Source organism: Dermacentor variabilis, chromosome 2 (genome assembly GCF_050947875.1).
Source record: "Dermacentor variabilis isolate Ectoservices chromosome 2, ASM5094787v1, whole genome shotgun sequence".
NCBI lineage: Eukaryota > Metazoa > Arthropoda > Arachnida > Ixodida > Ixodidae > Dermacentor > Dermacentor variabilis.
Window position 1 is genome coordinate 248,388,785 of NC_134569.1, and position 26,022 is coordinate 248,414,806.

The 26,022-nt window shown below is 45.5% G+C and overlaps 1 protein-coding gene across 2 annotated transcripts in view; it reads left to right on the forward strand.

Moving 5' to 3' along the window:
* LOC142573223 (proteasome adapter and scaffold protein ECM29-like) overlaps positions 1–26,022 on the forward strand; it is a 297,184-nt gene that overhangs the window by 150,932 nt on the left and 120,230 nt on the right. For both annotated transcript variants that reach the window (XM_075682816.1, XM_075682817.1), the window contains exons 17-19: positions 10,771–10,830; positions 16,550–16,706; positions 17,235–17,326. In XM_075682816.1, coding sequence (XP_075538931.1) covers positions 10,771–10,830; positions 16,550–16,706; positions 17,235–17,326 — 309 coding nt within the window. The remainder of the gene's footprint in view (positions 1–10,770; positions 10,831–16,549; positions 16,707–17,234; positions 17,327–26,022) is intronic.

Consider the following 26,022-nt stretch of genomic DNA (forward strand, 5'->3'; position numbering starts at 1 on the left):
ACACGAACACGTCTCACTCAATGACCGCAGAAACTCTTTTATCAGAATGTTGGAGTGAGGAAGTGCTGTAGCAGGAGCGAGCGAATTGACTTTTGTGCAGCCTCTCGCTTCAACGTGAACTAAGCGACAAGAACACAGCGGGGTGCGCCCACATGTGTAGACTGTCTCTATATCGCAGATCACTTTCAACATAGGGGCTGCACAGCTGTGCCTACGCAGCAGCTGCCAGAGTAGAACGCCTCTCCTGCTTGTGCCAGTCCCGCACGCAAGTTTCGGGAACTCTGAACACCCATGATGCCGCTCGATTTCCGGCCATCTCTGCACACATGATCACTTTCCTTTTAATTGCACCATCGTGATGAACGCTTGGCATGTCTTCGCAGTCAGCCCTTCCGTGCTGATAGAGTAAATGCAGAAAATGGTACGACAGACGATGGACTAACCTAAGCACACATACTGCACCATATGGAGGAAGCTACAGCAGCTAGGCTCAAAGCGCGTACAAGGCGGCCATTTTTAAATGCCGATGGCGATATGGTAACACAGATTTAGGGTTGTACTCGATTCTAACACACACAATTCTTGGACCTGATTTATTAGGAAAGAAGTGTGCATTAGATTCGAGTAAATACGGTAATTTAATTATGGGGCTGTAAGTTCCAAAACCACAATTGGATTATGAGGCATGCTGTAGTGGCAGGCTCCAGATTAATTTTGACACGGTGGCATTTTTAACATGTCCTTAAATCTAAGCACACAAGTGTTTTTTTTTTCATTTTGCCCCCGTCGAAATGCGGCAGCCATGGTCGGGAACAAACCCACATCCTCAAGCAATGCCATAGACGACAAGTAACCCCGGCGGGCTCAGAAGTGTTGATTTGATGTATGTTTGCTTCCCTAGTGTGCCCTAGACCCTATGGTGCACTTTAATGCAGCTCTGCTTCTGTACGTCCTGTGTAAGTGACCCCTTGACAAATTTGCATGGTGTTTTTTTTTTTCAGAAATAGCAGAAATGTACTGAACATTGAACTTAATGTTATCCCATTTGTTCGCAATCACTGCGTTTTCTTGCCTTCTCACGTCATCTTTTCCCTATCGTACTCTGCCCCGCCTCCCCCCCCCCCTTCTATGGAGCTGTGAGCGAAGAGTAGCGAGGTTGTTATTCACTCATTTCGCGGCTGTGTCGGTGCTACCCATTCACTGCTTCCTGTCCTCCCCCCCCCCCTCTACACCAACCTATCTAGCTTCCCTCTTGACTTGCACGTTAGTAGAAAGTGCTGCAATTTGTGCAATGGTTTTGCAGGGGGGTCGCAGATAATTACAGCTGTCATGAGGCCATTGTGGCGACGCCCAGGGAGCTCCAGAAGGCATTGTGCACATTCGATGGAGTGCAAAGGTCCAGACGAGTTTCTCGTGTCGTCTTTCCTCTCTACCATGCTCCTGTCATGTATACACATCCTCTGAACCCCCCCCCCCCCCCCAATGCAGTGTGCCAGACAGTAGCAGCAGCAGCACTAGGAAAGTCAAAGGATGAGGCAAAGAAAACTTACCTTTAAGAATCTTGACCACTACACTTAGTAAGGAGAGTGTAACACCTTTCCCTGGCGTCACAGCTTCTTGTAGACCCTCTTTGCTAAAATGTTGTCCACTCCACCACCCAAGCCCCCAAACCAATCCTATAAATCCTTTCCTAAAAAAACTTGTACTGCATTGAAAGTAAGAAAGGCCACTATCCTTATTATGCAAGCCATTTCAACGGGAGTAACATAGCACCACATAGTTCTTTTGGTCCCAGCTAAGTGAAACCGAAACCAGGTTTGGTGCATGGTTGTCTAGCTTTTTTATTACTGTAAGAGTTTAATACACAACATTGCAGGCCTTGCTGTGTTTTCTGTGTGTGAGAATGAAAGTCAAGCACTTCAGAATAATGTTAACAATGTAAACACCCAGAAAGCTACGCTGTCATATAGAACTGGTCGGTTGAGTCACGGGAAACCTCGTGTGTGGCGAGTATGATTGGCTGGGCCAACGCATCAACGCCACACATTGAAGTCCGTGATGCAGTTCTTTCTGTGACTCAAAAGTCCCTTGATTCAGAGAACCCTGTTTTTGCACCATTTAGATAATAATAATAATAATATCCTTTATTTCTTGAAAATATTACGCATTCAAAAAACCGGTCAGCCCAAGCCATGAAGACTTGTCGAGCTGTACCCGGCAGTCAGCGACACGTGTTAAAAAAAAAATAAAGCAAGGTTAGCAAGCTATAAACTGAAGCAATGTACAAAACAAAAGCAAGCTACAATGAAAAAGGAGGCTACAACACAAAAGCAAAGTACCACAAACAAAACGTGAGCTACGAGCAAACGCAAGCTAGAAAAGATATAAAGTGAAACAAACAAGGATACACACCAATCTAGACCAAACGAAACTAATCGAAACTATAGGACGGGCTCTAATGACAACTAAACAGAAGAATAATTAGTTTTGAGGTACAGTTTGAGTGTCCATTTTGATGAGATAGAGAACAGTTCAGTGGGTAAAGAATTAAAAACGTTAGAAACATAATATTTTCTGGTATAACGACTAAAACGGGTATAACACCACAGGGTAGTGAACATATTATGGTGTCTCGGTGGTCTGGCAGGAATCAACGGAAAAAGAAAATCACTGTTCCAAAAACACCACAGTTTGAAAAAATAATGCTTCAAATGAGGGTAACTGCAAAAAGGAAAATCGATTACTATTAGGGAGAATGGGTCTCATTGTATGCAACATTGCGAAGAACAGATTTCAGAATAGAATTCAATTTTGCACGCCATGTAAATGAGTAGTGATAAAATATGGTAATTCTGTATGTAAGATAGCTGTACACAAGTGCGTGAACAACGACTTTCCGGACAGAAAATGGGAACAGGTATTTAGAGTTATACAGAAGACAGGATACTGTACGTAGCTTTTTGCTAATACCTGTAAAATGAGTGTTCCATGTCATATCAGAATCAAACATGATGCCTTAACATTTTACATTACAGTCGAACCCGACTATATCGAACCCGTTTACATCGAATTATTCTATATATCGAACAATTTCTGGACACGATATAGTTACAATGAGTATATATCGCAATAATTACGCTTACATCGAACAAAAATAGCAGCGACACCCGATATATCGAACGTCAAGCGGCGGAAAGTGCCCCCGGAAGTTGGCTTTCCCTCGCGGAGGCGGAGAAAACCCGGCTGCGCGGCTCCATCCAACCCGCTCTCCCTACCGTGACCGCGCCCGACCGCGCTGCCTCAGACGAGCCGTCGGCAGCCCCCCCCCCCCCCCCCCCCCTCTTCTGCAAAAAATTATCCTGGCCCGCCCACAGCGCTTGCTCAGACAGCCAATCAGATGCTCTTGTGCCCTCGTCGTGCAAGATGGCGAAAGTGCGAGTTGTCTCGCTGTTTTTGTGTGCGCCTTGTAGGCCTTCTCCCGCAGTGTTGCCGTAATGAAGCGGCAGAATTTGCCTTTCGTCGTGAAGCTCGCAATCATAAATCGTGTCGAACGCGGTGAGAAGTCGGATGTCCCCGCAGAGCACAAGATTCCGAGGAGCACTCTCGGCACGATCTTGAAGAATAAGGGGGAGGTTAGGGCTAAAGCGTCCAAACTCGCGACCCGGTGCCCGTGGCGCCCGACCCGTACGCACGGCCGCGTACGAGTGGTTAATCTGAAATTGCTTCAGCCGTGCCGACTTCCGCGTGCTCGGTGATGACCGTAAATTTTGATGAATGCGACGAAGCCGTTGCCAGTGTTGCCGAAGTTTGGAGCGAACTGTCAGAATTTCCGGAAGCTGTTGACGAATCAACGGTGGATGAGTTTGTGAGCGCAAATGATGTGTCGCGACCACGGGAGAGCCCGAAAACGAAGACTACATTGCCAACATCGTACCGAGCACAAGTGAAAGTGGGCACAATGAGGAAAGCAACGACGGTCCCACATCCTCCGAAATAAATGGTGGGCTCGCAATAGTTCGGAGCTTCTGCGCGAATGCGGAAAGTTGCGGCCTCAGCTGCTCCGACTCCTTAATGTGGAAAAGTGCGTGCGTCGCAGGCAGCGAAATTGCCAAAGCAGAAGAAAATGCAGGACTATTTCGTGCGAAACTAAGCTAGTTTAATCAATAAAGTGATTTTATAAATGGTATGTGCTTTTATGACATCCAATTATTTATCAGGCTTATATCGAATTATGCTCTATATCGAACTGATAGGCGTTTTTTTGCGAGTTCGATATAGCCGGGTTCGACTGTAGTTGCGAACTCTAATGGTACGCATTTGCAGTCTATACAATTAGAGTCGTAAAAAAAAATGGCACAGGACGATCAATTTTTTTATGGGGATTATGAAAGCATAGTCCTTTATCTATTAATTCCAATTCCGTTACTTTTACACCAATCCATAACAGACGTGGCATCTGCTTGAAGGTTATAAACGCATGTATTAAATGATGCATGAGTTGATAGAAGGACAGTGTCGTCGGCGTACTGGAATATGCGGCATTTTGATACAAACTGAGACAAATCATTGACGTACAGGATAAATAAAAGTGGAGACAAAACAGACCCCTGGGGAACACCCGATTTTAACATTATTTTTGTACTGGAATAGTCACCTATGCGCACGATTGCTATAATAACCAGACAATAACTTTATAACTGGGCCCCTGAAGCCAATTCTTTCTAGCTTATCAAGAAGTATTGTGTGAATAACGAAATCGAAAGCCCTACTTGCATCTAAAAAAAAAGAGCACATACGAATTCATTATTATCGAAAGCTGAATAGATAGTGTCCGTAAATTCTTCTAGTAGGGAAATAGTGCTTTTTCCCTGGATGAAACCAAACTGTGCTTGTGACAGAACATTATTTTTATTCAGGAAATTGGTCATCGTTACGAGCAGGTGTTTTTCAGTTATTTGACTGATTGCGGGCAGAAGGGAAATCGGCCGGTAGTTCTCTACTTTGCTATGAGAACCACTCTTATAGAGCGGCTTAATCACAGCCACTTTTAAATCATCGGGAATAATGCAATGATCCATATACCCATTAATAATGAAGAGAAGGACGGATTCAAGCACAGAAAAATTACGTTGAATATCATGTATGGAGATACCGTCTATACCAGGTGGTTTCTTAGGTCTAAAGCTAAACAAGATACTGTGCAAGTCTCCTGCTCTAAGCGGTGGCAAGAATGCCGATCTTACAGTATTAGGAACAGCTCTAGACGCATCTGGAGCAAAAGGCTGAAAATGTGAAGACACTATAGAAAAAGAGTAATTCAATTCTTGAACAGCTGACGTGAGGTTGCTGAAATGTTTTGCGAATACCTCTTCTAAAGGTTGATTGGTGTTTCGTCCGAATACTTCGTTAATAGCTGACCGTGTCTTTTTGGGGGAGTGTTTGCTTTCATAAAAGGTCTTAGTATAATACCGACGCCTTGCCGACCGAATCATGGCGTTTACCCTGTTCCAGTGCGATATGTACAGATCTCTAACGTGTGTATTGTTTGGGGAATGCTTACAACGTGCCCAAAGGGCATCTTTTTTTTTAATAGCCGACAATATATCGCACATTAGCCATGGAAGTTTGGGGTTGCGTTTTTTCATGGTGATTGTTTTCTGGGCAGTAATTTTTAAAGAACGGATTGCATCAACAAAACGCGTATAAGCGGTGGACGTCGTGATATTACCTAAAAATTTGGTCCAATCATAATTGGCCACAAGATTGTCAAATTTAGCAATATCAAGGATGTTTAGGCGATGAAGGTTAAGGCAGGATCTAAAGGGAACTTGAAATGCAAGATGACAGTCTACAATATAATGATCGGCCAGTTTACACTTGAGTACTGTTGAAACGGTGCTAGCCAATGGTGCTCTTACATTCACATGGTCAAGGCAAGGTGACACCATTTTGCTTCCAATGTATTCCTCTTGCGTGTAGGCATTAATGGTTGGACTGACTCTCCATTTTGACAGAATGTTAAGGTACTCGCAAACCACTGGCCTTGATGGCGATAGAGTGTCAATATTAATGTCCCCAATCAGACAAAGTAGACTATTTGGTGATAAGGAGTGAAGAAGATCATTTAATTCTGTTAAAAATAAATTTGCATTTTCTGAGGGAGGCCTGTAAATAGAAACTAGGCTGATATCGGCATCAGGCACTGAAATTTTTTGCGCAACACACTCGGCAGAAATCATTCATACATGCGCGAGATGTCAGAAGCTCCATCCATCAATCCTGTACATGTGGCCGGTCTGTACATTGCTCTTATGTGCACCCACTTGTATTTTCGGCCGGCCATGCAAAGTAGAATCGTAACACGCATTTCGTGCAAAGTAAGCCCCTGCACGCATGCACGTCTCCGTGTGCTAGTGTGAAATGGCTTTTTTAAGTGTCCGGCTGTCGGTGGGAGGAGCTGAAAACAACCAGTACAACGGATGAGAGAGCGATGAACGGCAAGCAGTGTGTCTGCGGTTGCTCAAGATTGTGGATGCGCAAGCGAGATCGAGTGAGATGTAGGAAGTTGTGAGCATGTATTTTAGCCTGTAAATGAGTTTTCCTTGAAAATATTGCCCTTTTGTGTTTTCAACGTGCGCGTTTTAATTGTCCTTCCAATCAATGTGCACATATTTTCTAATGCTATTGACACGTGAACTGCCTTATTTTTTACGAGTGAGTGCTTCTCACCATCTTACAAATGTTATCCATCCCCCTATTTTGATTGTTTCATCCAACCCGGTTATAACAATAGAATTTTCGTAGCAACTGAATACTGTTATAAGTGGGTTCGACTGTAGTGACCGAAGCTAACACAGCATTGGCTTTTTCCATTCTTGCAGACGAAACTGCAGATATTGCAGGAACACAGCAGATGTCAATAGGCATTTGCTTCATTGACAAGGTGGGAACCGATGTCTGCACTCGAGAGCAGTTTATGGGATTTGTAGAGCTGGAGTAGCTGAACTCCACTTGCATCGCACTAAGATCTTGAAATTTTTGACGGTTTCAATATGCTGAACATGTCCACAGACATGGAATGTCACCTCATTGCTAAACACAATCTTTTGCAGAAATCATTCATCATTGGTCGATCTCACGAAGCACATCTGTAGCAAATGCAAATCGTTTGGTTCTATCTGCTGGTTCAATAGCGTGCAAGAGCTGCAATTTGTAACCTGGAAAAGGTAGACGTTTCTTTAAAGGGAACCTGAAGATTTTTCCATGAAAATGAGTGAGGAGCTGTACGTAATGGTTTTCAACCCTCCGAATTCGAATATCGCATCGAAATTGAGCGAAATAAAGCGCAAACAGATTTTATTTCGACGAAAAGTGCAGCAGCAGACTCGGAGCAGCTCGCGCGCCTCATTCCCGCCTGTGATTGCTCGGGCGCCTCGTGACGTCAACACTGGCGTTCGTTTGGCCCGGCCGCTGCCGCCACACATGAAGCACGGTGCAAGGTGGTTTAGCGCTGTGGTTTGGTGAGACTGTAATGGTAAATTCCGAGAGCTTGCGTTTCTCTGAGGAGTTCGGCGTTGCTCCCTACACGTATACGTAGCCAGCCTCTCCAAGAAGCAAAAGATGCTGGTAGCAAGCAGTACTTTCGACGCGAACGAAAATGAAGTGTTAGCATCTCCTCGTGTTAGAAATGTTCTTTGGTGAGCATGTTTTTTGCAAAGCTGTATTCAGCGATCCAGTGAGTTCGTTTCCAGGCAAACAACTGTACTGCTATGTTCCTGCATGCCTCCTCATGGAACGTAAGGAGGGATGCGATCGTCGGCATTTATGCGCTGCCCCAAAGCTGTTGGCAATCTACACAGACGGTTTACATGGGGGCAAAGTTTTCCGGCTCTTGCAGCACGTGTAATGGCCTTCATCAGCGCGCCATCCGCACGCTACTCATAACCGGAAAGGCGGCGAATTCCGTCGGCTATGTGAGACAGCCGGTTTCTCTCTGTGCGCAAGGGGGAGCGCAGCGTCCTGGCGTGCGCCTGCTTTCAAACACATGAAAATTTCACACTTGCACGGCATTATGGTAGCTGCATGTTGGCTGTTTCACAACACATGTGCGAATAGAACATTAACGGCGGTTTGCGACCAAACACGCGTCAAGGGTGGGAGATGAACATGTACCTTCCGTCCAGTGTGCTAACAGGAAGGATCTAGCAGTAAATCAAAATCCAGGTTTGGACGAGTTCGTGTATTCATAAGGTCTTCCAAGACCAGTTACCATCAGTCCGCCCGCACCCGTCCTGCCTTTGTGCGTTCGCTGCCCCGACCTTTTCGCGCTGCGTTTAGAAATCCTGCTAACAGGAAGCCGTACTCTCACTCATTCACGCATTATTGATAAACTCTGGTAGTAATCGTCATCACGGAAGTGGTTAGAGCACAGCACTGTTGTTCTTGAGCACTTGAAATTCTTTTGATTCACAGCAGCCTCCCACTTAGCTGCAAGCTTCTTGTCTTGCGGGGAGTAGTGGAACATCGTCGCGGCCGCTGGTGTTCGTGCAGCCGTAGGCTGCACAGAATGCCGGCATGATCGGCCCACCACTTCAATTGATGCTGCACACGTCAACTACCATTCTACATACACACAAACAAAGGAATGCAGGCTCGAGCGAGGCAGATTATGACGGCGCGCACGCAGAAACTAGCGCGGTCAGGCATGTTCGCGGAGCCTGCGAAGGAGCGGAACACCACTGCTGACATCACAACGCCGTGGTTTCCAGTCTACGCTCGCATCGTCAGCGTCAGCAGCAGCGCGTGGCGCTCGACAGGGGGCGGAGCAACAGCGAAATTTTAACCGGCAATTATGTCGTTCCTAAGTGAAAAATCCCGCCCAAAATTTTACATGCATGGTTTATAAGGTTCCCGCACCCGTATATGAGCGTCTTATTGAATTCGACAGTCTCTTCAGCTTCACTTTAACACCTTATGAACTGTAGTCTTGCTTAGGTGTAATTGTTGAGCACACACACGCACATATTTATAAGGGCTTCTGAGGTAGCTCTTCCATGTAGCCTCTACAGATTCATCACTTACCAATGGCCTACCAGAACAGGGGTTGTCCGACAAACTGCCAGTATTCTTCAACTGCTTATCCTACCAATTAATGTTATTACTATGTGGGGGCGCTTCGTTGTACACGCGACAATATTCATGCTGCACTTTGGTCACAGATACGAATTTAGCAAGCCACGAAACGCACTGAACTTTGCTCTGTACCGTCCAAATCTCGACTGGCGTGTTCTGATCCGATGCTGTGCAGCTTGTGCTGCTGCATCATCACTTGTGTGCGCACACCCTTGCACATCGTACTACAGAAACTTGGAGAGTTTTCCTTTTATTTGGTAAAGATTTCACATTTCTATCTTGTTTTGTTGCTTTCCTATGAATGGTAAAAAATTTGGAGGACACTTGAGCTTCGCCTTTAAGAGTGGAACACTATAACATTCAAAGATCGCTGATTGCTTCTCACACTTCTCGGCAACTGAAGTGCATGTAACCGTAATTTTTGCTAGGAAACGCTTGCGGCGAAGGCTATGCACAAAGGCGGGCTTTCTGGTAGAAACATGGCCTCTTGTGTGGGCCACGATGCAACGGAAGTGAGCGCCAGCTGTAGGTATTGCAAGGAACTCGGCGCCTGCCAGTCTGTAGCCCCCAAGACACCCATCGCGCTAGTGCACACAGATGCCGGACGCCGCAGCCAGTCTGTGTGTGTGAAGGGGTTTCTTTGAGTTTTCGCATAACAGACTTATGTTTTCTTTTATAGTAAGATCACAATCCGAGAGCTATCATGTCTGCCTATCTCAGAAAAGCGTTTTTGCGTTTCACATGTATTTGAATAGGCCATGTCGCAGTTGGGCCCGAGCTAAGGCTTCCTTTTAAGTTTAATTTGTTGTTCATTAATAAAAATCAATGTACCTTCTCCAAATTCCACACCAATTTGCCGTTTCTAATTTTTGTCTCATGTGCATAGTTTAGACCATAAAATGTGCCTCTTTGGTGCTAACCTACCTCTGACCCCCCCCCCCCTCCCCCCACCCTCTGCATAAAGTTCTGTGGACGCCCTTGCTCCCAGATTATTTTCTCTTTTCGCTCCTAAAATGTTTTCATCACCGTGGTGTGCACGTCGACTTTGCTGCCTTTGGAAAGGCAATCGGTAAGCTCTCGCTTGTTAGTTTTAGGCAATTACCAGAGATGTGCGGAGGTATTATTGGGAGCTTATGAAGGCATAATTTGGTATGTCAAATTATCATTATATTGAAATATTCCATGATCCCCTTGATATTCAATATATCTCAATTTGACTGTACTCCTTTGTTTTGTCTAACACCTAATAAGTGATGTACAGTTGAGTGCAAAAGTTTAAGAACCAGAGTTGCCACTAAATTTCTTTGTTCTTCTCAGCCTAGGCATAAAGGCTGAAAATAAGTGTAGTGCCCATGTGCGCCTGCTTGACCAGCACCACACATTTTCATGTCGCATGGCTGTGCTAGAAGAAACTAATTAAAAAAAAATTTTTTTTTGCATATGCCGTGGTGTCTAGAATTTTGCACTTGACTGTACCAGCACTTCATCCATGTAAACATGGCATTTTAAGAATGTTTTATACGCTAGCAGTCAGGGTGAGGATGTCCTTTTTTGAAGCATTTCTCATGGCTGTACCACCAGTGACTTCTGTTATTTCAGTGGTAACTGCAGCGCTTTGTTTTGTTTGGTGTTATCCAGCTTGATGCAGCCAGGGTTGCCGCGTCCCGAACATCGCCAGCCATGGAGACTATCAACTACGTGAGTAGTGGTTGTCTCATACTGCAACTTTTGACTTGAAGGCCATGCTTTTCCTCTCTTGGTGAGCCCGAGGGAGGCATAGAGACAGCATCACATGCCCACAAATAATGTCAACAGAGCATCTTTTCGAGTGCTTAGCGCAGAAACTTGACACAAAATGGACAGAAGTCGAGACACACAAGCACTACTTTCACCAGTGGTTTATTAGAAGTTGGATCGCTGGTTTATATACCCAAGGCAAAAACTAAGCATGCATAAAGTATGAGCGAATGAAAAATGATAGTTCTCTCCTTGATAAGAATAGCGAAAGTGTATTGACACACCCTTGGCCTAGCTTATCTGTTGTTGTCATGGGTTTGCTTGCTAATCTGGGCATTTTGTCTTTATGCCTGTGCACAACAAAGCTGTCGTGAAACAGGCGAGCAACCGCGCATGCGGCAGTGTGCAGCTGACCAGCCATCACATCCCTTGCTGGCATTATCGCAGTGCTCTCTAAGCTCATTGTGCTGACACCGCCCCATTTGCCCCACATTGTATTTGCCCAGTTTACATAAACTCGTGATCTGGCTTTTAATAAACTACGGTTGAAAGTAGTGTTTGTGTGCATCTCAACTTATGCCCATTTTTGTCTCAAGTTTCTGTGCTAAGCACTAGAAGAGACGTCGTACCAACAAGGCCAAAACTCAGGCCTGCCAACACAGCACAATTTCGACTGAATTTCTTGCTTACAGGAACTCGTTTCATAGCTGTAGTGGTGCATTGGCTATTTTAGGTGACTAATCAACCAATTTAGATTGCCTTTATGCTTGCCTTTGGTGGGGGGTTTAAACAATAGCATACCAAAGCGGCTTAGAGTACTCCGCTTGGGCTTTCTCTTGTGTTCTTTTGTGTGCACAGCTGATAGCATTCCCTGAGCTTGGGTCTCCTATGTTCCTTGGGTCTCCTCTGGTCACCACTGAGGTGTGACCCAGCTGCCACTAAGGAAGTTTTTTCTTGCGTCTTAGTAGGATGGTTTTTAAGCTGTCGTGGACCACTCAATCCACTCGGCACTATTTTAAACACTAGGGGTGTGTCCGTAGGCGTAGTTTTCATTTCTGCAGGGGAGGGGGGGGAGGAGAAACTGGGGCCCAACCAGCTTTCCGAATCCCATGTGTGTTGTGGAATTCTCACCCATGCTCTTGGGACAAAGGAACAACAACACAGTAGTGCAAACAATCACAAGGGCATTTATTGCACCTTTCATAGACTGATGCGTGCTAGCCGAGTTGCTATCCACAAAACATGCCGATGGGCGCGCAACAAATCGTGGAAGTCTGACTTACCGCGACCGGATAGCGAGCGGATATGTTCACCCCATGCTGGACATTAACGCCTGGTCGTTCGTGCGTACGGTCACGTGAACGGTGGCATGTTCAAACGAGGAGGGGGTGGGGAGGGGCTGTTTCGTTCAAACATTCAAGCAGTGTTTGCTGAGTCCTTTTGCAGGGACCTCGCAGTAGCAGACTTTGCTCATTTCCAAAATTTGTTGGAGTAGCTTTGCTCAAAATATGGTCCAGACTGACGGCCTTTCACTAGCAGCAGGTGTTAGAGGGTTGTGTCGCACATTGATGAGCGAAATTCAGTCCTAGTCTTTTGCGCCGTGCTAAAAATCCTCTCACACTCTGCGTTGCTATGCGGTATCACGATTAAATCTAGCATCACCTTAGCAAGTCGGTGAAACAAGTTTTTCATGTGTTTTTTATTTTTCTGACCATAGACCACTGCATGTCCCACCTTTCTTTGAGAGCAGCTAAAGCGTCTTCAGCAGATTCATTGGAATCTTGGGGCAGTGGCAGAGGGAAACTCTGAATAAAAAAATGAAGACTCGGGATCCATGCCTGTGAAATAAATTTCAGGTTGGCCGCCTCCGCATTCTTCAGAGTTGTGTCCACATCCATAACGCTTTGCCTTGTCGCATTTCGGAAACATTTTCCGTAGAAGAGGCCTAACGTGGTCGCTGACACTAAGGGGTAGGTTGTGTTCGATGAGGAATCCCATAAACAGGCTCTGCACAAGTATGACACTGTCGTCGCAGTTGTTCCAGAGAAAGTTCACTATGTTGTCTTTGCTTCTCAGCAGTGCGAACATAGCTTTGATGCTTCGTCGTGGAAATGTGCAGTTTCAAGTTGCCTTTGTCACCGTGAGACACGCTGACGTCGCATCCACACGTTGTACAAAATGGAAAATGTTCTCCTTTTCTTGATGTCAAAAAGCACAGAAATTCAGAAGTATTAGATCACAAAAACTTCTGAAAATACCTCTTCTACGGCTTTGATAGTGCCATGGCATCAAGCACACGAGGATTCTAACTTTACACGATGCACCGCACATACGCGGCCTAGCCAACACTAATCAAACACACAAGCAGCAGCAACAAGATGCACCATGGAGGAAGGCATGCATGAAATGCAAGAGCTACATTGGCTCTGGCTTTGGTCAGCTTACTAGGCACCGTAGTCGGCTGCTTAGTCGATGATACCAATGGTGCTAGTGCGGCCGTTGTTGGTGATGCTGACGATTACGATATGGCTGTAGATTCCTCGGTGCCGGGTTCGCAAAAATCATTATTGCGTGAACAGAGACCTCTTTTCGGAAGATATAAGACAGTGATCGTACAATCGGAAAGTTCAGTAAAAAATCGGGAGTCTCCCGGGTAAATCGGGAGGGTTGGCAGGTATGCTAACCCTACGCTTCGGTTCAAACAAAAGTCTTAAACGAAGCAAAACTGTTAAAACTATCGTCCAGTGCCCCAAGAGGGCCACGTGGGATTCTCACCCGTGCTCTTGGGAGAAAGGAACAACACATGAGTTACAGAGAATAGTGCCACATTGATTGACATCTGTGTTACAAACTTAAATGGAGATGAAGTACTTGCCGGTGTTCTTACAAGTGACATAAGTGACCATTTACCCCTATTTACCTTTACCAATTCCACTAACATTCGCGCTACCCAGACACCTTGTCTTCGTCAAATAATAAATAATTTTTCGTTACAACACTCTCGGGAATTAATTGTAGCTATAGACTGGCAGGCGGTCTACAATGAAAGTGATGTTAACGCAGCTTTCAACATTTTTCTTTCCAGCATACAAACTTCTTATGAATCGGCTTTCGTGCTACGATATGAACGTAGCAGAAATAAGAAAGTACGAAAACCTTGGATAAACCGTCATTTTATAATGACATAAAAAAGAAAAATGCGATGTACCACCTTTTCATAAAAACACGTGATCAAGAACAGTTGGTGACATTCATAAAGTTCAGAAATCACCTACAAAGCAAACTGAAGAAAGGTAAACAAGATTACTATCTACAATAGTTTTCTAGCGTACGTAACGAACCTAAACTGACATTGAACGCAGTGAATAATATAACAAGTAGAAAGTCGAGTATCGCGTCCCAGATACCATTACTGCACAAAAGTCAAATGACGAGCATGAACGAACATTTTGTTCAGGCTGGTTCATGTACGTCGAGGGGAGGCGAAAGAAGAGTGGTTCATGCAGTCGACATCCCACTGGTGACCAGCTCCATTTTTCTACAACCCACAGATAGCGTTGAGATGCAAAATCTGACAGGCAAAATGAAGAGCACAGCCTCGGCAGGACTCGACGGAATTCAACCGATCGAGCCGATCAAATATGTCATTCTCAAGCGAAGTAAGTGTCGTTCTAGCTTATATTGTTAATTTGTCCATATCTTCAGGAATTTTTCCAGATGCGCTAAAAACCGCTCGCATAACACCAATCCATAAAGGTGGTGCGAAAGATCAAGCCTCAAATTACAGACCAATTTCGGTCTTAAATATATTTTCAAAGCTTTACGAAAGTGTCGTGGTTGACAGGCTGTGGTCTTTCTTGACTAAACACAACATAATATCAAAGTACCAATATGGTTTCCAAAAGAATAAGTCAGCAGAGCAAGCCCTTCTAGATATCAAGGATAAAATAATTGAGAACATCGAAAAACAGAAGGTTACACTTGGCCTTTTTATAGATTTGCGGAAGGCTTTCGACTCGACCGATCATAAAATATTACATGTATTCCATAAACTAGAAATCTACGGAATACGCGGCATCGCTAATGATTTAATAAGTTACCTAACGAATCAAAGCCAATTTGTTCAGATAAAATATATTACCTCTGATAATTTGCCTATATAACATGGTGTACCTCAGGGCTCAAAACTTGGCCCACTATTATTCTTAATTTATGTAAATGATATTGTACGAATACCCGACTCACCTGACTTGGCAATGTATGCCGATGATACCAATGTGTTTTTTACATCCAATGACACTTCTGAACTTTCTGTCAGTGTTAATGCGTATCTAAATCACTTATCAGTTTGGTTGAGTGTAAATAGTCTTGAATTAAATACTGCAAAAACAACATACATTTTATTCAGGGCTCGTAACAAGAACATACCTAATGACATTAACATTAATTACAATGGTACAGCAATTAACCATGTCCAAGAACAAAAATTCCTAGGCCTTTGGTTTGACGAACATTTATCTCAGAGTTCACATATAAGGATGCTATGCAACGACCTTTCTAAATCTGTCGCTATCATTAACAGGATAAGCTAGCTGATTCCGCTTTGGCTCAAACAACAGTTATACAATACTCTCCTTTACTCTAAACTCTGCTACGGGGTCCTGGTTTGGGGTACAACTTCAAAAACAAACTACAACAAGTTAATTCTTTTACAGAAACAAATCCTTCGTACATACTGCAATTACCATGGCCGTTTTGTAGACCTTGAAACAGCGCCACTATTTCAACGCTACTCCCTTCTTCGAGCAAACAGAATATATTGTAAAAAATTTCTGATCACCATACACAAACAAAAATTATTCATCAAAATAGACAACGATGAAATACCTCGTTATGCACTGCGCCGGAATACCAGACAGTTACCGAAAACAAGAACAAATTATGGTAAACAAACATTCATATATCAGTCGACAGAAATAGTAAACAAGGTAGGAGAACTGTTAAACTTTAGTGCTTCAGAAAGCTCCTACAAAAGACAGCTGGATGCATTATTACTCGCCGATGTCATTTGCTTTCACTAGTTATTAACATTTTCATTTTATTGCATCTGTATGTAGGCATGTATGACCTAACAAAGAGTGCATACTGATCGAATTTGTGCTAATGTTTATGCGGCTTACTGGTTCTAACGAACAAATATTGTAATAGTTTTTGTTACTTAAATTATGCTCTCTTGTGCGAAATGTATGTACGTTATATGTGTATTCATTTGTACTGATTTTATCCACTGTTGTAACCGTGGGGTCTGAGACCTCTGTCAGTCCTCCATCCCTTTAGTCCCAGTCTCCCCTCGCTCGGAGGAGAAATAAAGTACATATGATGATGATGATGAATTGTCATGATAACCGCTGCCTGAGAGGCATGGCTGCCTTCACATTTCTACCAGATGCTATACAAGCTGTGTTGGTTCAGAAGCATAAGATTTGTGCCTCCTCAAAAATCTTGTGCTAGCAAATCCTCACAACTGGCACCTTTCACGAGCCTACTTCCTGTCCTACCTGAAGGATCGCTGCACTGTTGCAGAAGCATGCAACGCTGGGCTAGTTGGTTCAGCGTGGTGTTTGAGGGTAACAACAGTGCATAAAACGATGAGAACAGCACGCTGACTGGTGCTTTGCAGTGCGTGCAGTTTGTCGATGCCTCAGTGCTGTCGGAGCTGGTGCCCCGCCTGGTGGAGCAGAGCAAGTCTGCGGTGGGATTAGGCACCAAGGCTGGCTGCTGCCACTTGGCCACCAGCCTTGCCCACCAGTGCCCCTTGGAGCTGCAGCCGTTTACCGGTAAGAGGGGATGTTTCGTGTGAGGCTGTGTAGGTCGCGAAAATAAATTGAACTTGCTCAGGCTCACTCGCAAATTATTCTTTTGACTCGGGAATTACTCAGACTCACTACAATTCCAACTTAGCTAGGGTCACTGTGACTGCCATACTTGGAGAGCACCAACTTACTCAGACTGTCTTGGGCTCTCTCGTAGGTTGCTTTGGGTTCACTCATGAGTAACTTTGCTATCCTCTGGTTGGCCATGGTACATTGCATGGTATGAGTACCCAGCCCTAATCTTGATAAGTCACTTGTGAGCTTCACAAGACTAGTTGTAACTGACTATGTGGCCTTCCAAATGCGTCTCGAATTGTTACATCACAGAAAAGCGCTTCAGATGGGCAGCATTACACACAAGTTATGTGCAGTGTTCCAGCTGGCTGGAGAGTGAAACGTAGGAATTTGGGAAATGTGGGTGTGGAGACAAAAGAGTTGCTGCTTTTCAAGATGAAGGAGCTTGACTGTGGCTCTCCTTCTGCTGCAATGCAGGCAAGCTGCTGCGTGCCTTTGTGCATGGCCTGAGTGACCGGAATGCCACTGTACGACGCTGCTGCGCTACAACTGTTGGTCACTTGACAAAGGTGAGGCTGCCAGCGGAATGAGGGTGGACATTCATTGCACACACACAGTTTGCCACTACATAAAGTGTGCTCTGAGTGGCTGTGTAGTCGGGCATGTTTGTGTGCTCACTATGAACAGCGTCAGTGTGATAGTCTGCCCTGTTTTGTGCTATTGTAGAGTAAAGGTTTATAAACTGGGCCTTGCAAAACTGAGTGGCTCCACACACATTGCATTTGTGGGTTTCATGAGTATCCAAACCACATTCACTATCTTGCCTTCCCTTTTAAATTCCATGTTTCTCTATTTAGACTTGTGTTACACGATTGTTGCACACCCATCGTACATGCATTTTGCCATTTGGACCTGCATGAAAGATGCTAAGTGTTGTCCAATTTGCTAACGCATTCCTTCATGCTCATAAGAATACTCCAAAATATGTTCGCAGCAGTACAGCAGAATTTCAATGATTCGATCCTATTTCATACGATTTCCTGGTGCCAATGTTTGCAAAATCAAAAACACAAAAAATTACCCACTACAGTTACGCTTCTTTTGTACTGGTTAATATGTTCCTTGAAGAAGTGATCTTTTGGCACAAACGTTCAGTGCATTCCCAAACTGCTATTATATGATAGATTTTCCTACCGCTAGATCACATACGAGCAAAAAAAGGCACCAGGCATGTGCAATCAAGAGCAGTAGGCGTGCACCACGGCATCTTCCACACGCTACTCGCCAGCCTGCATCACGTGAAAATGCCCCGGCGCACACTCAGTTTCCTCTTCCAATACGAGCAGATATCCTTGCAGGTCGTCTCACGTCGCAACTTTCTCCATGTACATCGCATTCACAGCTATCACCACCGACCCTACTGCGATAAGCACTTTCACCTGTCTGTTTCACAACATGTATGACATGTTGCCACTGGAAGCGTACTGCATGCCCTTAAGAGGCAACAAACCCAAACCCGTTGCTGTTACCTGGTGCAGGCAGCGCACAGTGAGCTATGGACGGAACCACAGAGAAGTGGTTCGCTTGAAGGTCGCATGCGGTCGTGAGCATGACCTCAAGGATTGCAAAGGCACCCGTGGCCGCCAGCTAGTCCTGCACTAGCTGGTGCGACGAGGCAGAGATGCTGATGGCGGCTCCTTTGGTGGCGAGCATTTGCAAAAGACAACTGCGTGACGAGAGGCAACGGTGCGATGCGTTCAATCTGAGCAAAGGAGAGTTCCAAAAGCATTTTAGGCTCTCCAAAGACACAGAGCGATGGATTTGCGACGAGCTAGAATATCTCAGACCACAAGATTTAGTGGCGTTGACATTGAAACGAAAGTGCTGTATACACCGTGTTTTTCTGCGACTGGTTGTTTTCAGCAGTGTGTCTAGAATGAAGAAGTGATTGGGTTGTCGCAACAGTCTGTCAGTCGCATCATTACCACTGACATTAGGGCCAATGCGGTTCAGGAAAAAGTGAAAGTGTAGCTGAGATATCCATCCACGATGCAGGAGAAAAGTGCAGTCAAGGAACGCTTCCTTGACTGTGGCAAGATTCTCAAAGTTGTGGGATGTGTGGACGGAACTCGCATCACAATCCTCTGCCCTAAGAAGCACAGCTCCTATGAAACGTATTCCTATTAGAGCCACGGCCTACACCTAGAGCGAGCCACCTTGATTGCTTAACGTATGGCACACCTCATAGCGAGGGGGGAAGGGGTGGGGGCAGGACCACTCGTGCCTCATTATAACGAAGTTGAAAGGGAAGCTGAAATTACTTTGTCATATCCGTTACTTCATTATATCCATTATTACCATTTACTGCTATATATGGCCAATTGGGTGCAAAATTGTAAACATACAAATAACAAGACAGCTTTGCAGCCTGCGGAACTGCTGCACGGCCACACAAGCGTTTAAACGGGATGAAGACAACAAAAGAATCTTCTTCATGCGCAATATGCGACGTAGAACCTGATACAACAGCCTTTAGATCATTGCCTTCTGTTCCATTGTGGTGGAATTTGTGGGGTTCTCACCTGTGCTCTTGGGACAAAGGAACAACAGCACAGTAGTGCAAACAATCGCAAGGGCACTTATTGTAGCTTTCATAGACTAATGCCTGCTAGCCGAGTTGCTATCCACAAAACATGCCGATAGGTGCACGACAAATCGCGGAAGTCCGACTCACCGCGACCGGATGAAGAGTGAATATGTTCGCCCCATGATGGACACCAACGCCTGGTCGTTCGAGTGTACGGTCACGTGACCAGTGGCGCGTTCGAACGATCGTGTTTGCCCATTCCGGGGTAGGCCTCACAAGATGGTTTCGCAGAAGCATGGATCGGTGCACGCGGAGAACGTCCGCGCCACTTGCCGACCCCGAGCCAAAGAGGAAGAGCCGCCTTCTTTTTGGGCCCAAGTAAACCCGCCGTTAGGTGGCGTTAGCAAAGCAACACTAGCGCCATCTCTCGTACTACCCTGCAAGCATACCGACTGCTGCAGTAAAGCCACACAGCGAAGCCGGATTACAGGAGACGGGAGCTATGCGAGAAAACATATCAGGGGACACGTGAGAGTCGCGTATCCCCACAACTTTCGCATCGTCTTTCCGCTTTGCTTGTTGCGGTCAAACATCATGTGGCACACAACACAGCGCTCCGCTTTGTTATTGAGAAGGCACGCAAACTTCGCCGCACCAGCTTTGCTTGGCCGGCTTGTGGCCTCCGAGATTGTACCGATGCCAGTGCGATCTCGGAGGCCATGCCCATCTTCCAGCTCTCATGGAGCCTGGCAGGGAGAGGGAAAAGTGAGTGCACCCAGCCTGGGCGTGACCCCACGAAATTGCGCCGGGGAGATCTCTGAGACCAAGGCCCAGCTGCGGCTGCTTGCGTGGCACTCTGTAGAGAAAGAAGTTAATCCACTAATATTTGGCACCGTCACGCGTAGCTGCGCAGGCCTGGGCGAGTCTCCATGAGATTGCGCCCATGGGATGTCAGAGGCCACGCCCAGCTCAGCCTGCCTGCGGCATTCTGCGCTACGCACAGAAGTTAATTTACTTATCCTTTGCACTGCCGAGCAGCACGGTGTGACTTGCGCAGGTGTGAAGCTACAAGTGGCGGTGAGAAAGAGTAGTGTTGCTCGACAACCTATTCGGCACAGGGACGCAGGTGTTTCGAACTGCCACAGCGAACAAGTGTTGAACCCCGCAAAATGTGTTAGGTCCGTTCGATTCACCTGCTCAATGGTTTACGATAAGTACAGAAATTGTGCAGCTTGATTTCTTCGGTGCAGGCACAGCGCGACACCCAATACGAATGCCAAGGTGCAGACATGGTGCAGACGTCTTTTTCTGACTAATGTGCACGGAGTGCGTAAGCTGGAGAAGTCCTGAACTGCTGATATGATCGGCTCCTGAGGTGTAAGTGCACCTGCGCTTGCGTAGACACAGCTGATGCACATACGTGCAATTTTAACGTTGCTTGCACACGTGCACTGTGTCATCTACTGTGCTGCAGTATCGCACCTGTACGTCTGTACCAAGTTGGCACTGACAGAAGAGAGCAAAATCATGAACCAGCTCTGCACTTTTCCTGCACCTTTTGAAATGAATGGCATGGTTCAGAGGGCGCCATTGCTGCACTGCTGAAAATAATGGCAGTGTGCAGCACCTCGTGAACTGACTCAGAGGGTGCAGGCAAATCGAACGTACCTGATGTACTCAACGTGCAACGGTCGGGTATTTTTTGGTTTTATTACCTATTTCAATAAAACTAGGTAATGAATATGTGGATCTCTATGGGGATTCCAAGGGTAATTTCATTTGCTTTGTTTAGTCCCGTTTTATTATGAGGCTCGAGTGTAAAACAACACAGTATAAAATTAAACCACCAGCTGTCTGTGTCAGAAGCCCACAGCTATTACTGGAAATTAAACGTTCAAAGAATTTTGTACAAACCAATATTTTTTACAAAGTGGCAGAATCTTTCAATTACTATATCTTTGCCTAAATACAAGCAAGAATGATTACATTAACTCCCAGCAGATTGCCGCTCGTTGATTGGTCTCCCTCCCACCGCGACGTTCCACTTTTTCTCCGAGTGACGTAGCAGCCCGAATTTTCCGGCGGCTTGACAATATTCATTCCGTCTACTCTACTCAATTGCCTGACGACACGTTAAGTCTTCCCATAGACAGCGCTACTCTGTTACCACTGCCGATTCATCATCCTTAGAGGCTTTCCTTCCGTTTAAACCAGAATACAACCCCAGCTCTATTTTGTTTCGCTTTCCTGTCGCCGGTCTGAAAACATTGCACAATAGGAAAACCACAAAGCCCATCTTGTACCACTCGGTTCCCACCAGCATCACGCAGGTCGGCGTCTTGCGCCATAACGATTCTCGCCTAGTGGGCATGTGAAAATTTCTCGCCAAAATACCCTGCCCAAAGAAGCTTCTGACACAGGCCAAAATTAATGAGTGCAAGCGTTAGCTTGCTGAAGCTGCAAAAGTGGCAATGCGTGTCTCGGGCCGTTCGGACCGCAACAGCTCAGTGCGCGTTGGTGTTTTCTGCTGTAACGATTCGTCAAATGCTTTGCATTATGTACAGTCAATAACCAATTTTTCATACACGTGATTTTTCAATATGCCTGATAATTCGGATGCCTTTGTGGCACTGCCACGTACCCCACAGAGTCAAATTATAAGAGTAAATAAGTCAATTAGAAGTCAATGTATCAGACCATCTGAGATTTCGGATGCAGAAAACCTTCGCTGTCTGATTTTCTGGACTTTCTGCCATGACCGCAGCTCCAAAACGACATTATAATCCAAGCCACCATCACCGCCATTTTATCTCGCCGCTTCAAATCGGTGCTCTCGCATGCGCAGATCCGCTGGCGGTCATAGCTACCGCCCCAGTGGTACAAAAATGCCTGGCACAATGCTGGCCCGCAGTTGCTGGCCAACCTGGCCAAAATCGGCTCATGGTCAGCTGCCAAGTGCAGCCCGCATTTGGGGATTGACACTGGCCTCACGTTGGCCATCATTATAGCCAGCGACACTGGGCCAACCTGAATGGCCAACCTGGCCAAATGTTAGCCACGTTAGGACCACGCTTGGCCTTGTGATAATTAGCAAAATTTGGTAGGCAGCTCGTTTAGTATATATATGTTTTTATACCAGGTGCTATTTAGCTGCAACAAATTTTTTTTAATTGCCTGTGGGAGATAGCACCATTGTAACCCTTGAGCTAAATTACATGATGAGACGGTCATTACTTCTACAAGAAATCACAATGCTTAATTGATTAATTAGCATAACTGCACAAATTAACTTTTTAATTAGTCAGCTTTCGGAACACATTTCAATCTACGAATTATAGCTGGCAAGTTCACAAGGCGTATCCACTTGAAACAAATTCTCAAGACTACACCAGTTTCAAGATACTATAAATGTAGAAGTCAACGAGAAGAAAGGGGGTTAACCGAGGGGCCTGATTTTTATTAGTCATATCATAAGAAGCCAACAAACACTGACACCAAGGAGAACATAGGGGAAATTACTTGTGCTTAATAAATTAAATAAAGAAACGTTAAGTTAATGGAAATAAAAGTGGATGAAAAAAACCTGCCACAGGTGGGAACCGAACCCACAACGTTCGCATTTCGCGAATTTAGAATTTAGAATTAAATTTAGAAGTGTCAGACAAAATGAATTGGCGTTCTAGTTACTTGTTGTGTTTAATGCATAAAAATTTGTTTTTGTAACAATGTAACTACAATAACAGTTCATTTTTATTACTGCAAGTTTGATAGCGCATATCTTGAAACCGGTGCAATTCTCAGAATTCGTTCCAAGTAGATATGCTAAGCAAACTCACTAGCTACTACAGTAAAAGCTCGTTAATTCAGACTGCAAGGGCATGCCGCTTCAGTTCGAATTAATGAAAGTTCGAACTAACAAAAGTGAAGGAGAACAACAGTACACTGCGATTTGGAAGCAGTAGGGTATGTCAGAAATTTGGCGTGTCAGAAAGTGATGGCGTGTGCTGCGGGCACACGCCATCTTCAAGTCGCAGCTCTGGGTCTGACTGTGCCGCACCACCGATGTCCATCGAAACGAACGTTAGCCGAGGCTTAACACCATCATAAAGAATCGCGACGGCCGGTACATCCTAAGCTGAAAACAGACGTGCACAACCGATGAAGACTGCCGAGACAAAGACGCTGAACATGTGAAGATGGCGAAGGCCTCGATTAGTCGGTTCTTGATTGCAAGCCCAGCTGCGAGGCACTTCATTTGCTGTGCTTTGGTGCTTGCTGCACCATCTGCCGCGCAACATTAGCAGCTACACAAGATTTGCTAAGCCTCCAAGATTCGCAACGGGCAAGAAGTCTCCGAGGTCATGTAGAACGAAGAGGAAGCAGCCGCCGCTGCCTTCTGGCCGATCCCGCGCCGGTTAGATTTTTCCCGATTTTGCCTTCTTTCGCCGTTCTCTCCGTTCTGGAGGTGATGCAGCCTTGTGTGTAGGCAGTAGGCGTGTTTCTCCGGCCGTGTGCCAGGCGCCAAGCCGCCGGCACGGTGGCCCGCAGTTTGAATTATCTGTGGCGGAACCTTCTCGCGTTCGAATTAACGGGCTTTTTTATACATAGACTTCTGTGGAGCTTGGCTGGACCAAATCATACACTTCGAATTGCCCATAAATTCGAATTATTGAAGTTCGAATTAACGAGCTTTCACTGTATTCGAGAAGCGAAATATATGCCATAAGGTAATTAATTACAAAGTCGATTAGTGTAGTCGTGTTATTCCATTGAGTGTTCAGATTTCTCATAGAAGTAATGGCTGTGCTCATAGAGTAATCTATCTCAAGGGTTAGCCTTCTGCTATCTGTCACAGGCAATTTTACAGCGAAGCTGTTACAGGCTAGTTCCCCCAGGATCGTGTCCATGTATAGACACAAAACTATTATTGTCAGAATTGGCTCCAGCATCGTCTTCTTCCACAGCTGGCTCGTTGGCACCCCTCGGCGCTACCATGCAAACGCGCTCGTGCCACTACGGCTGCATTCGTCATCATCATTAATTAAAAAGCACAAAAACATTACCAATTTTACAGCGAAGCTTTAAAGGGCCAGTTCCCTGAGGATCGTGTGCGTGTGTAGACACAAAATTCCCCATACGTGGGCTGATCCCGAAGATAGTGCAATGCATGGCCGACACGGGGCGGAGTTGAAGCAGGCGTTAAGCACTCCCTACACGTGGGCTGATCCTGAAGATAGTGCAATGCCAAGCCGACCCACAGCTTAGGTGAAGAAGGCATTAAGCACTTCCCATACGAGGGCCGATCCCTAAGATAGTGCAATGCCGGGCCGACTGGCGGCAGAAGTGAAGCAGGCATTAACCATTCCCCATACGTGCACCGATCACGAAGCTGGTGCATTACCGGGCCAATACACAACGGAGGTGAAGCAGGCGTTAAGCACTCCCCATACGTGCGTTGATCCCGAAGATAGTGCAATGCCGGGCCGACCTGCGGCGGAGGTGAAGTAGGCATTAAGCACTCTCCATTTGTAGGCCGATCCCGAAGATAGTGCAATGCCGGGCTGACTGGTGGCAAAAGTGACGCAGGTCTTAACCACTCCCCATACGTGCACCATTCACGAAGGTGGTGAAATCAGTATTGAACAAAGTTTTTAAAGACACACTTTTATCTACTCAGGAAAAATATGTAACCAAAATTATGAGGTATACTAAATGTATTGCTATCTAATAGGAACTATCTCTGAAAAAAATCAAAATTTTTCATTGAGCAGGTATTCCACTGCAAATATTTCAGTGCAAGCACTATGGTTTGGCGTGCTGGCCTGCGGCTGCCAATGTTCCAGGCTAGCTTGCTTTGTCGCCACTCTCAAAGACCCACAAAGAGGCCGCATGCTCACACTTGCTGCTGCTCAATCCATCGATAAAATCTGCTGCAGACACAGCAGAATCCCAAGATCGGCTATCTTTCGAAGCGTGAGCACTGCTCCCGGAGGCAGCCATTTTCGCTTTCTACTTTTACGATCGCGAAACTTCAGAATGCATTCATCAATTAATGGCTGATGGGGAGAAATCGAACTGCTTAGAAAACAAGGATATAGTTCTCCTCTTTCACGTCCTATGGCGCAGAGTGTCTGCAAGCGATGTGGAAGGTCTCAAAAGTGGCTTTTCAAACTATCAATAGCAGGTGGCCATTCTTGCTTTGTACTTTGATGATCGCGAAAACTTTGGAGCGCATTCAAAAATCACTGCTTGGGGGAAAAAAAGCAAACTGCTTCGCAAATAAAAACATAGTTCTCCTTCATGTCCAATAGCACAGTGTGTCTGTGAATGGCACGGAAAGTCTCGAAAGTGGTGCTTCAAACCATTGTTAGTGGGCTAACAATGCCCAATGGGTGCGGTACGGAAAGAGTTAATTATACATGCATGCACTCGTTGTCTTCTATCAGAGTATGACCATTGGTACGCCTAATAAGTGTGCTGGCAGGCCTGTAGAGCTATTTCGTAAGTGCCTGTTGAGATCTGAGCCCTTGGGCACCATAAAAGGCATGCATTAGTTTTTTTTTTTTTGGACTGCCTGATTTTTCGGATGTTTTAGTGGCTCCAAGGGAGTCTGAAAAATCGGACGTTGACTGTAGGAGTCAACTACTGTAGGAGTCTGTCAAATGTTTTAGTGACTTC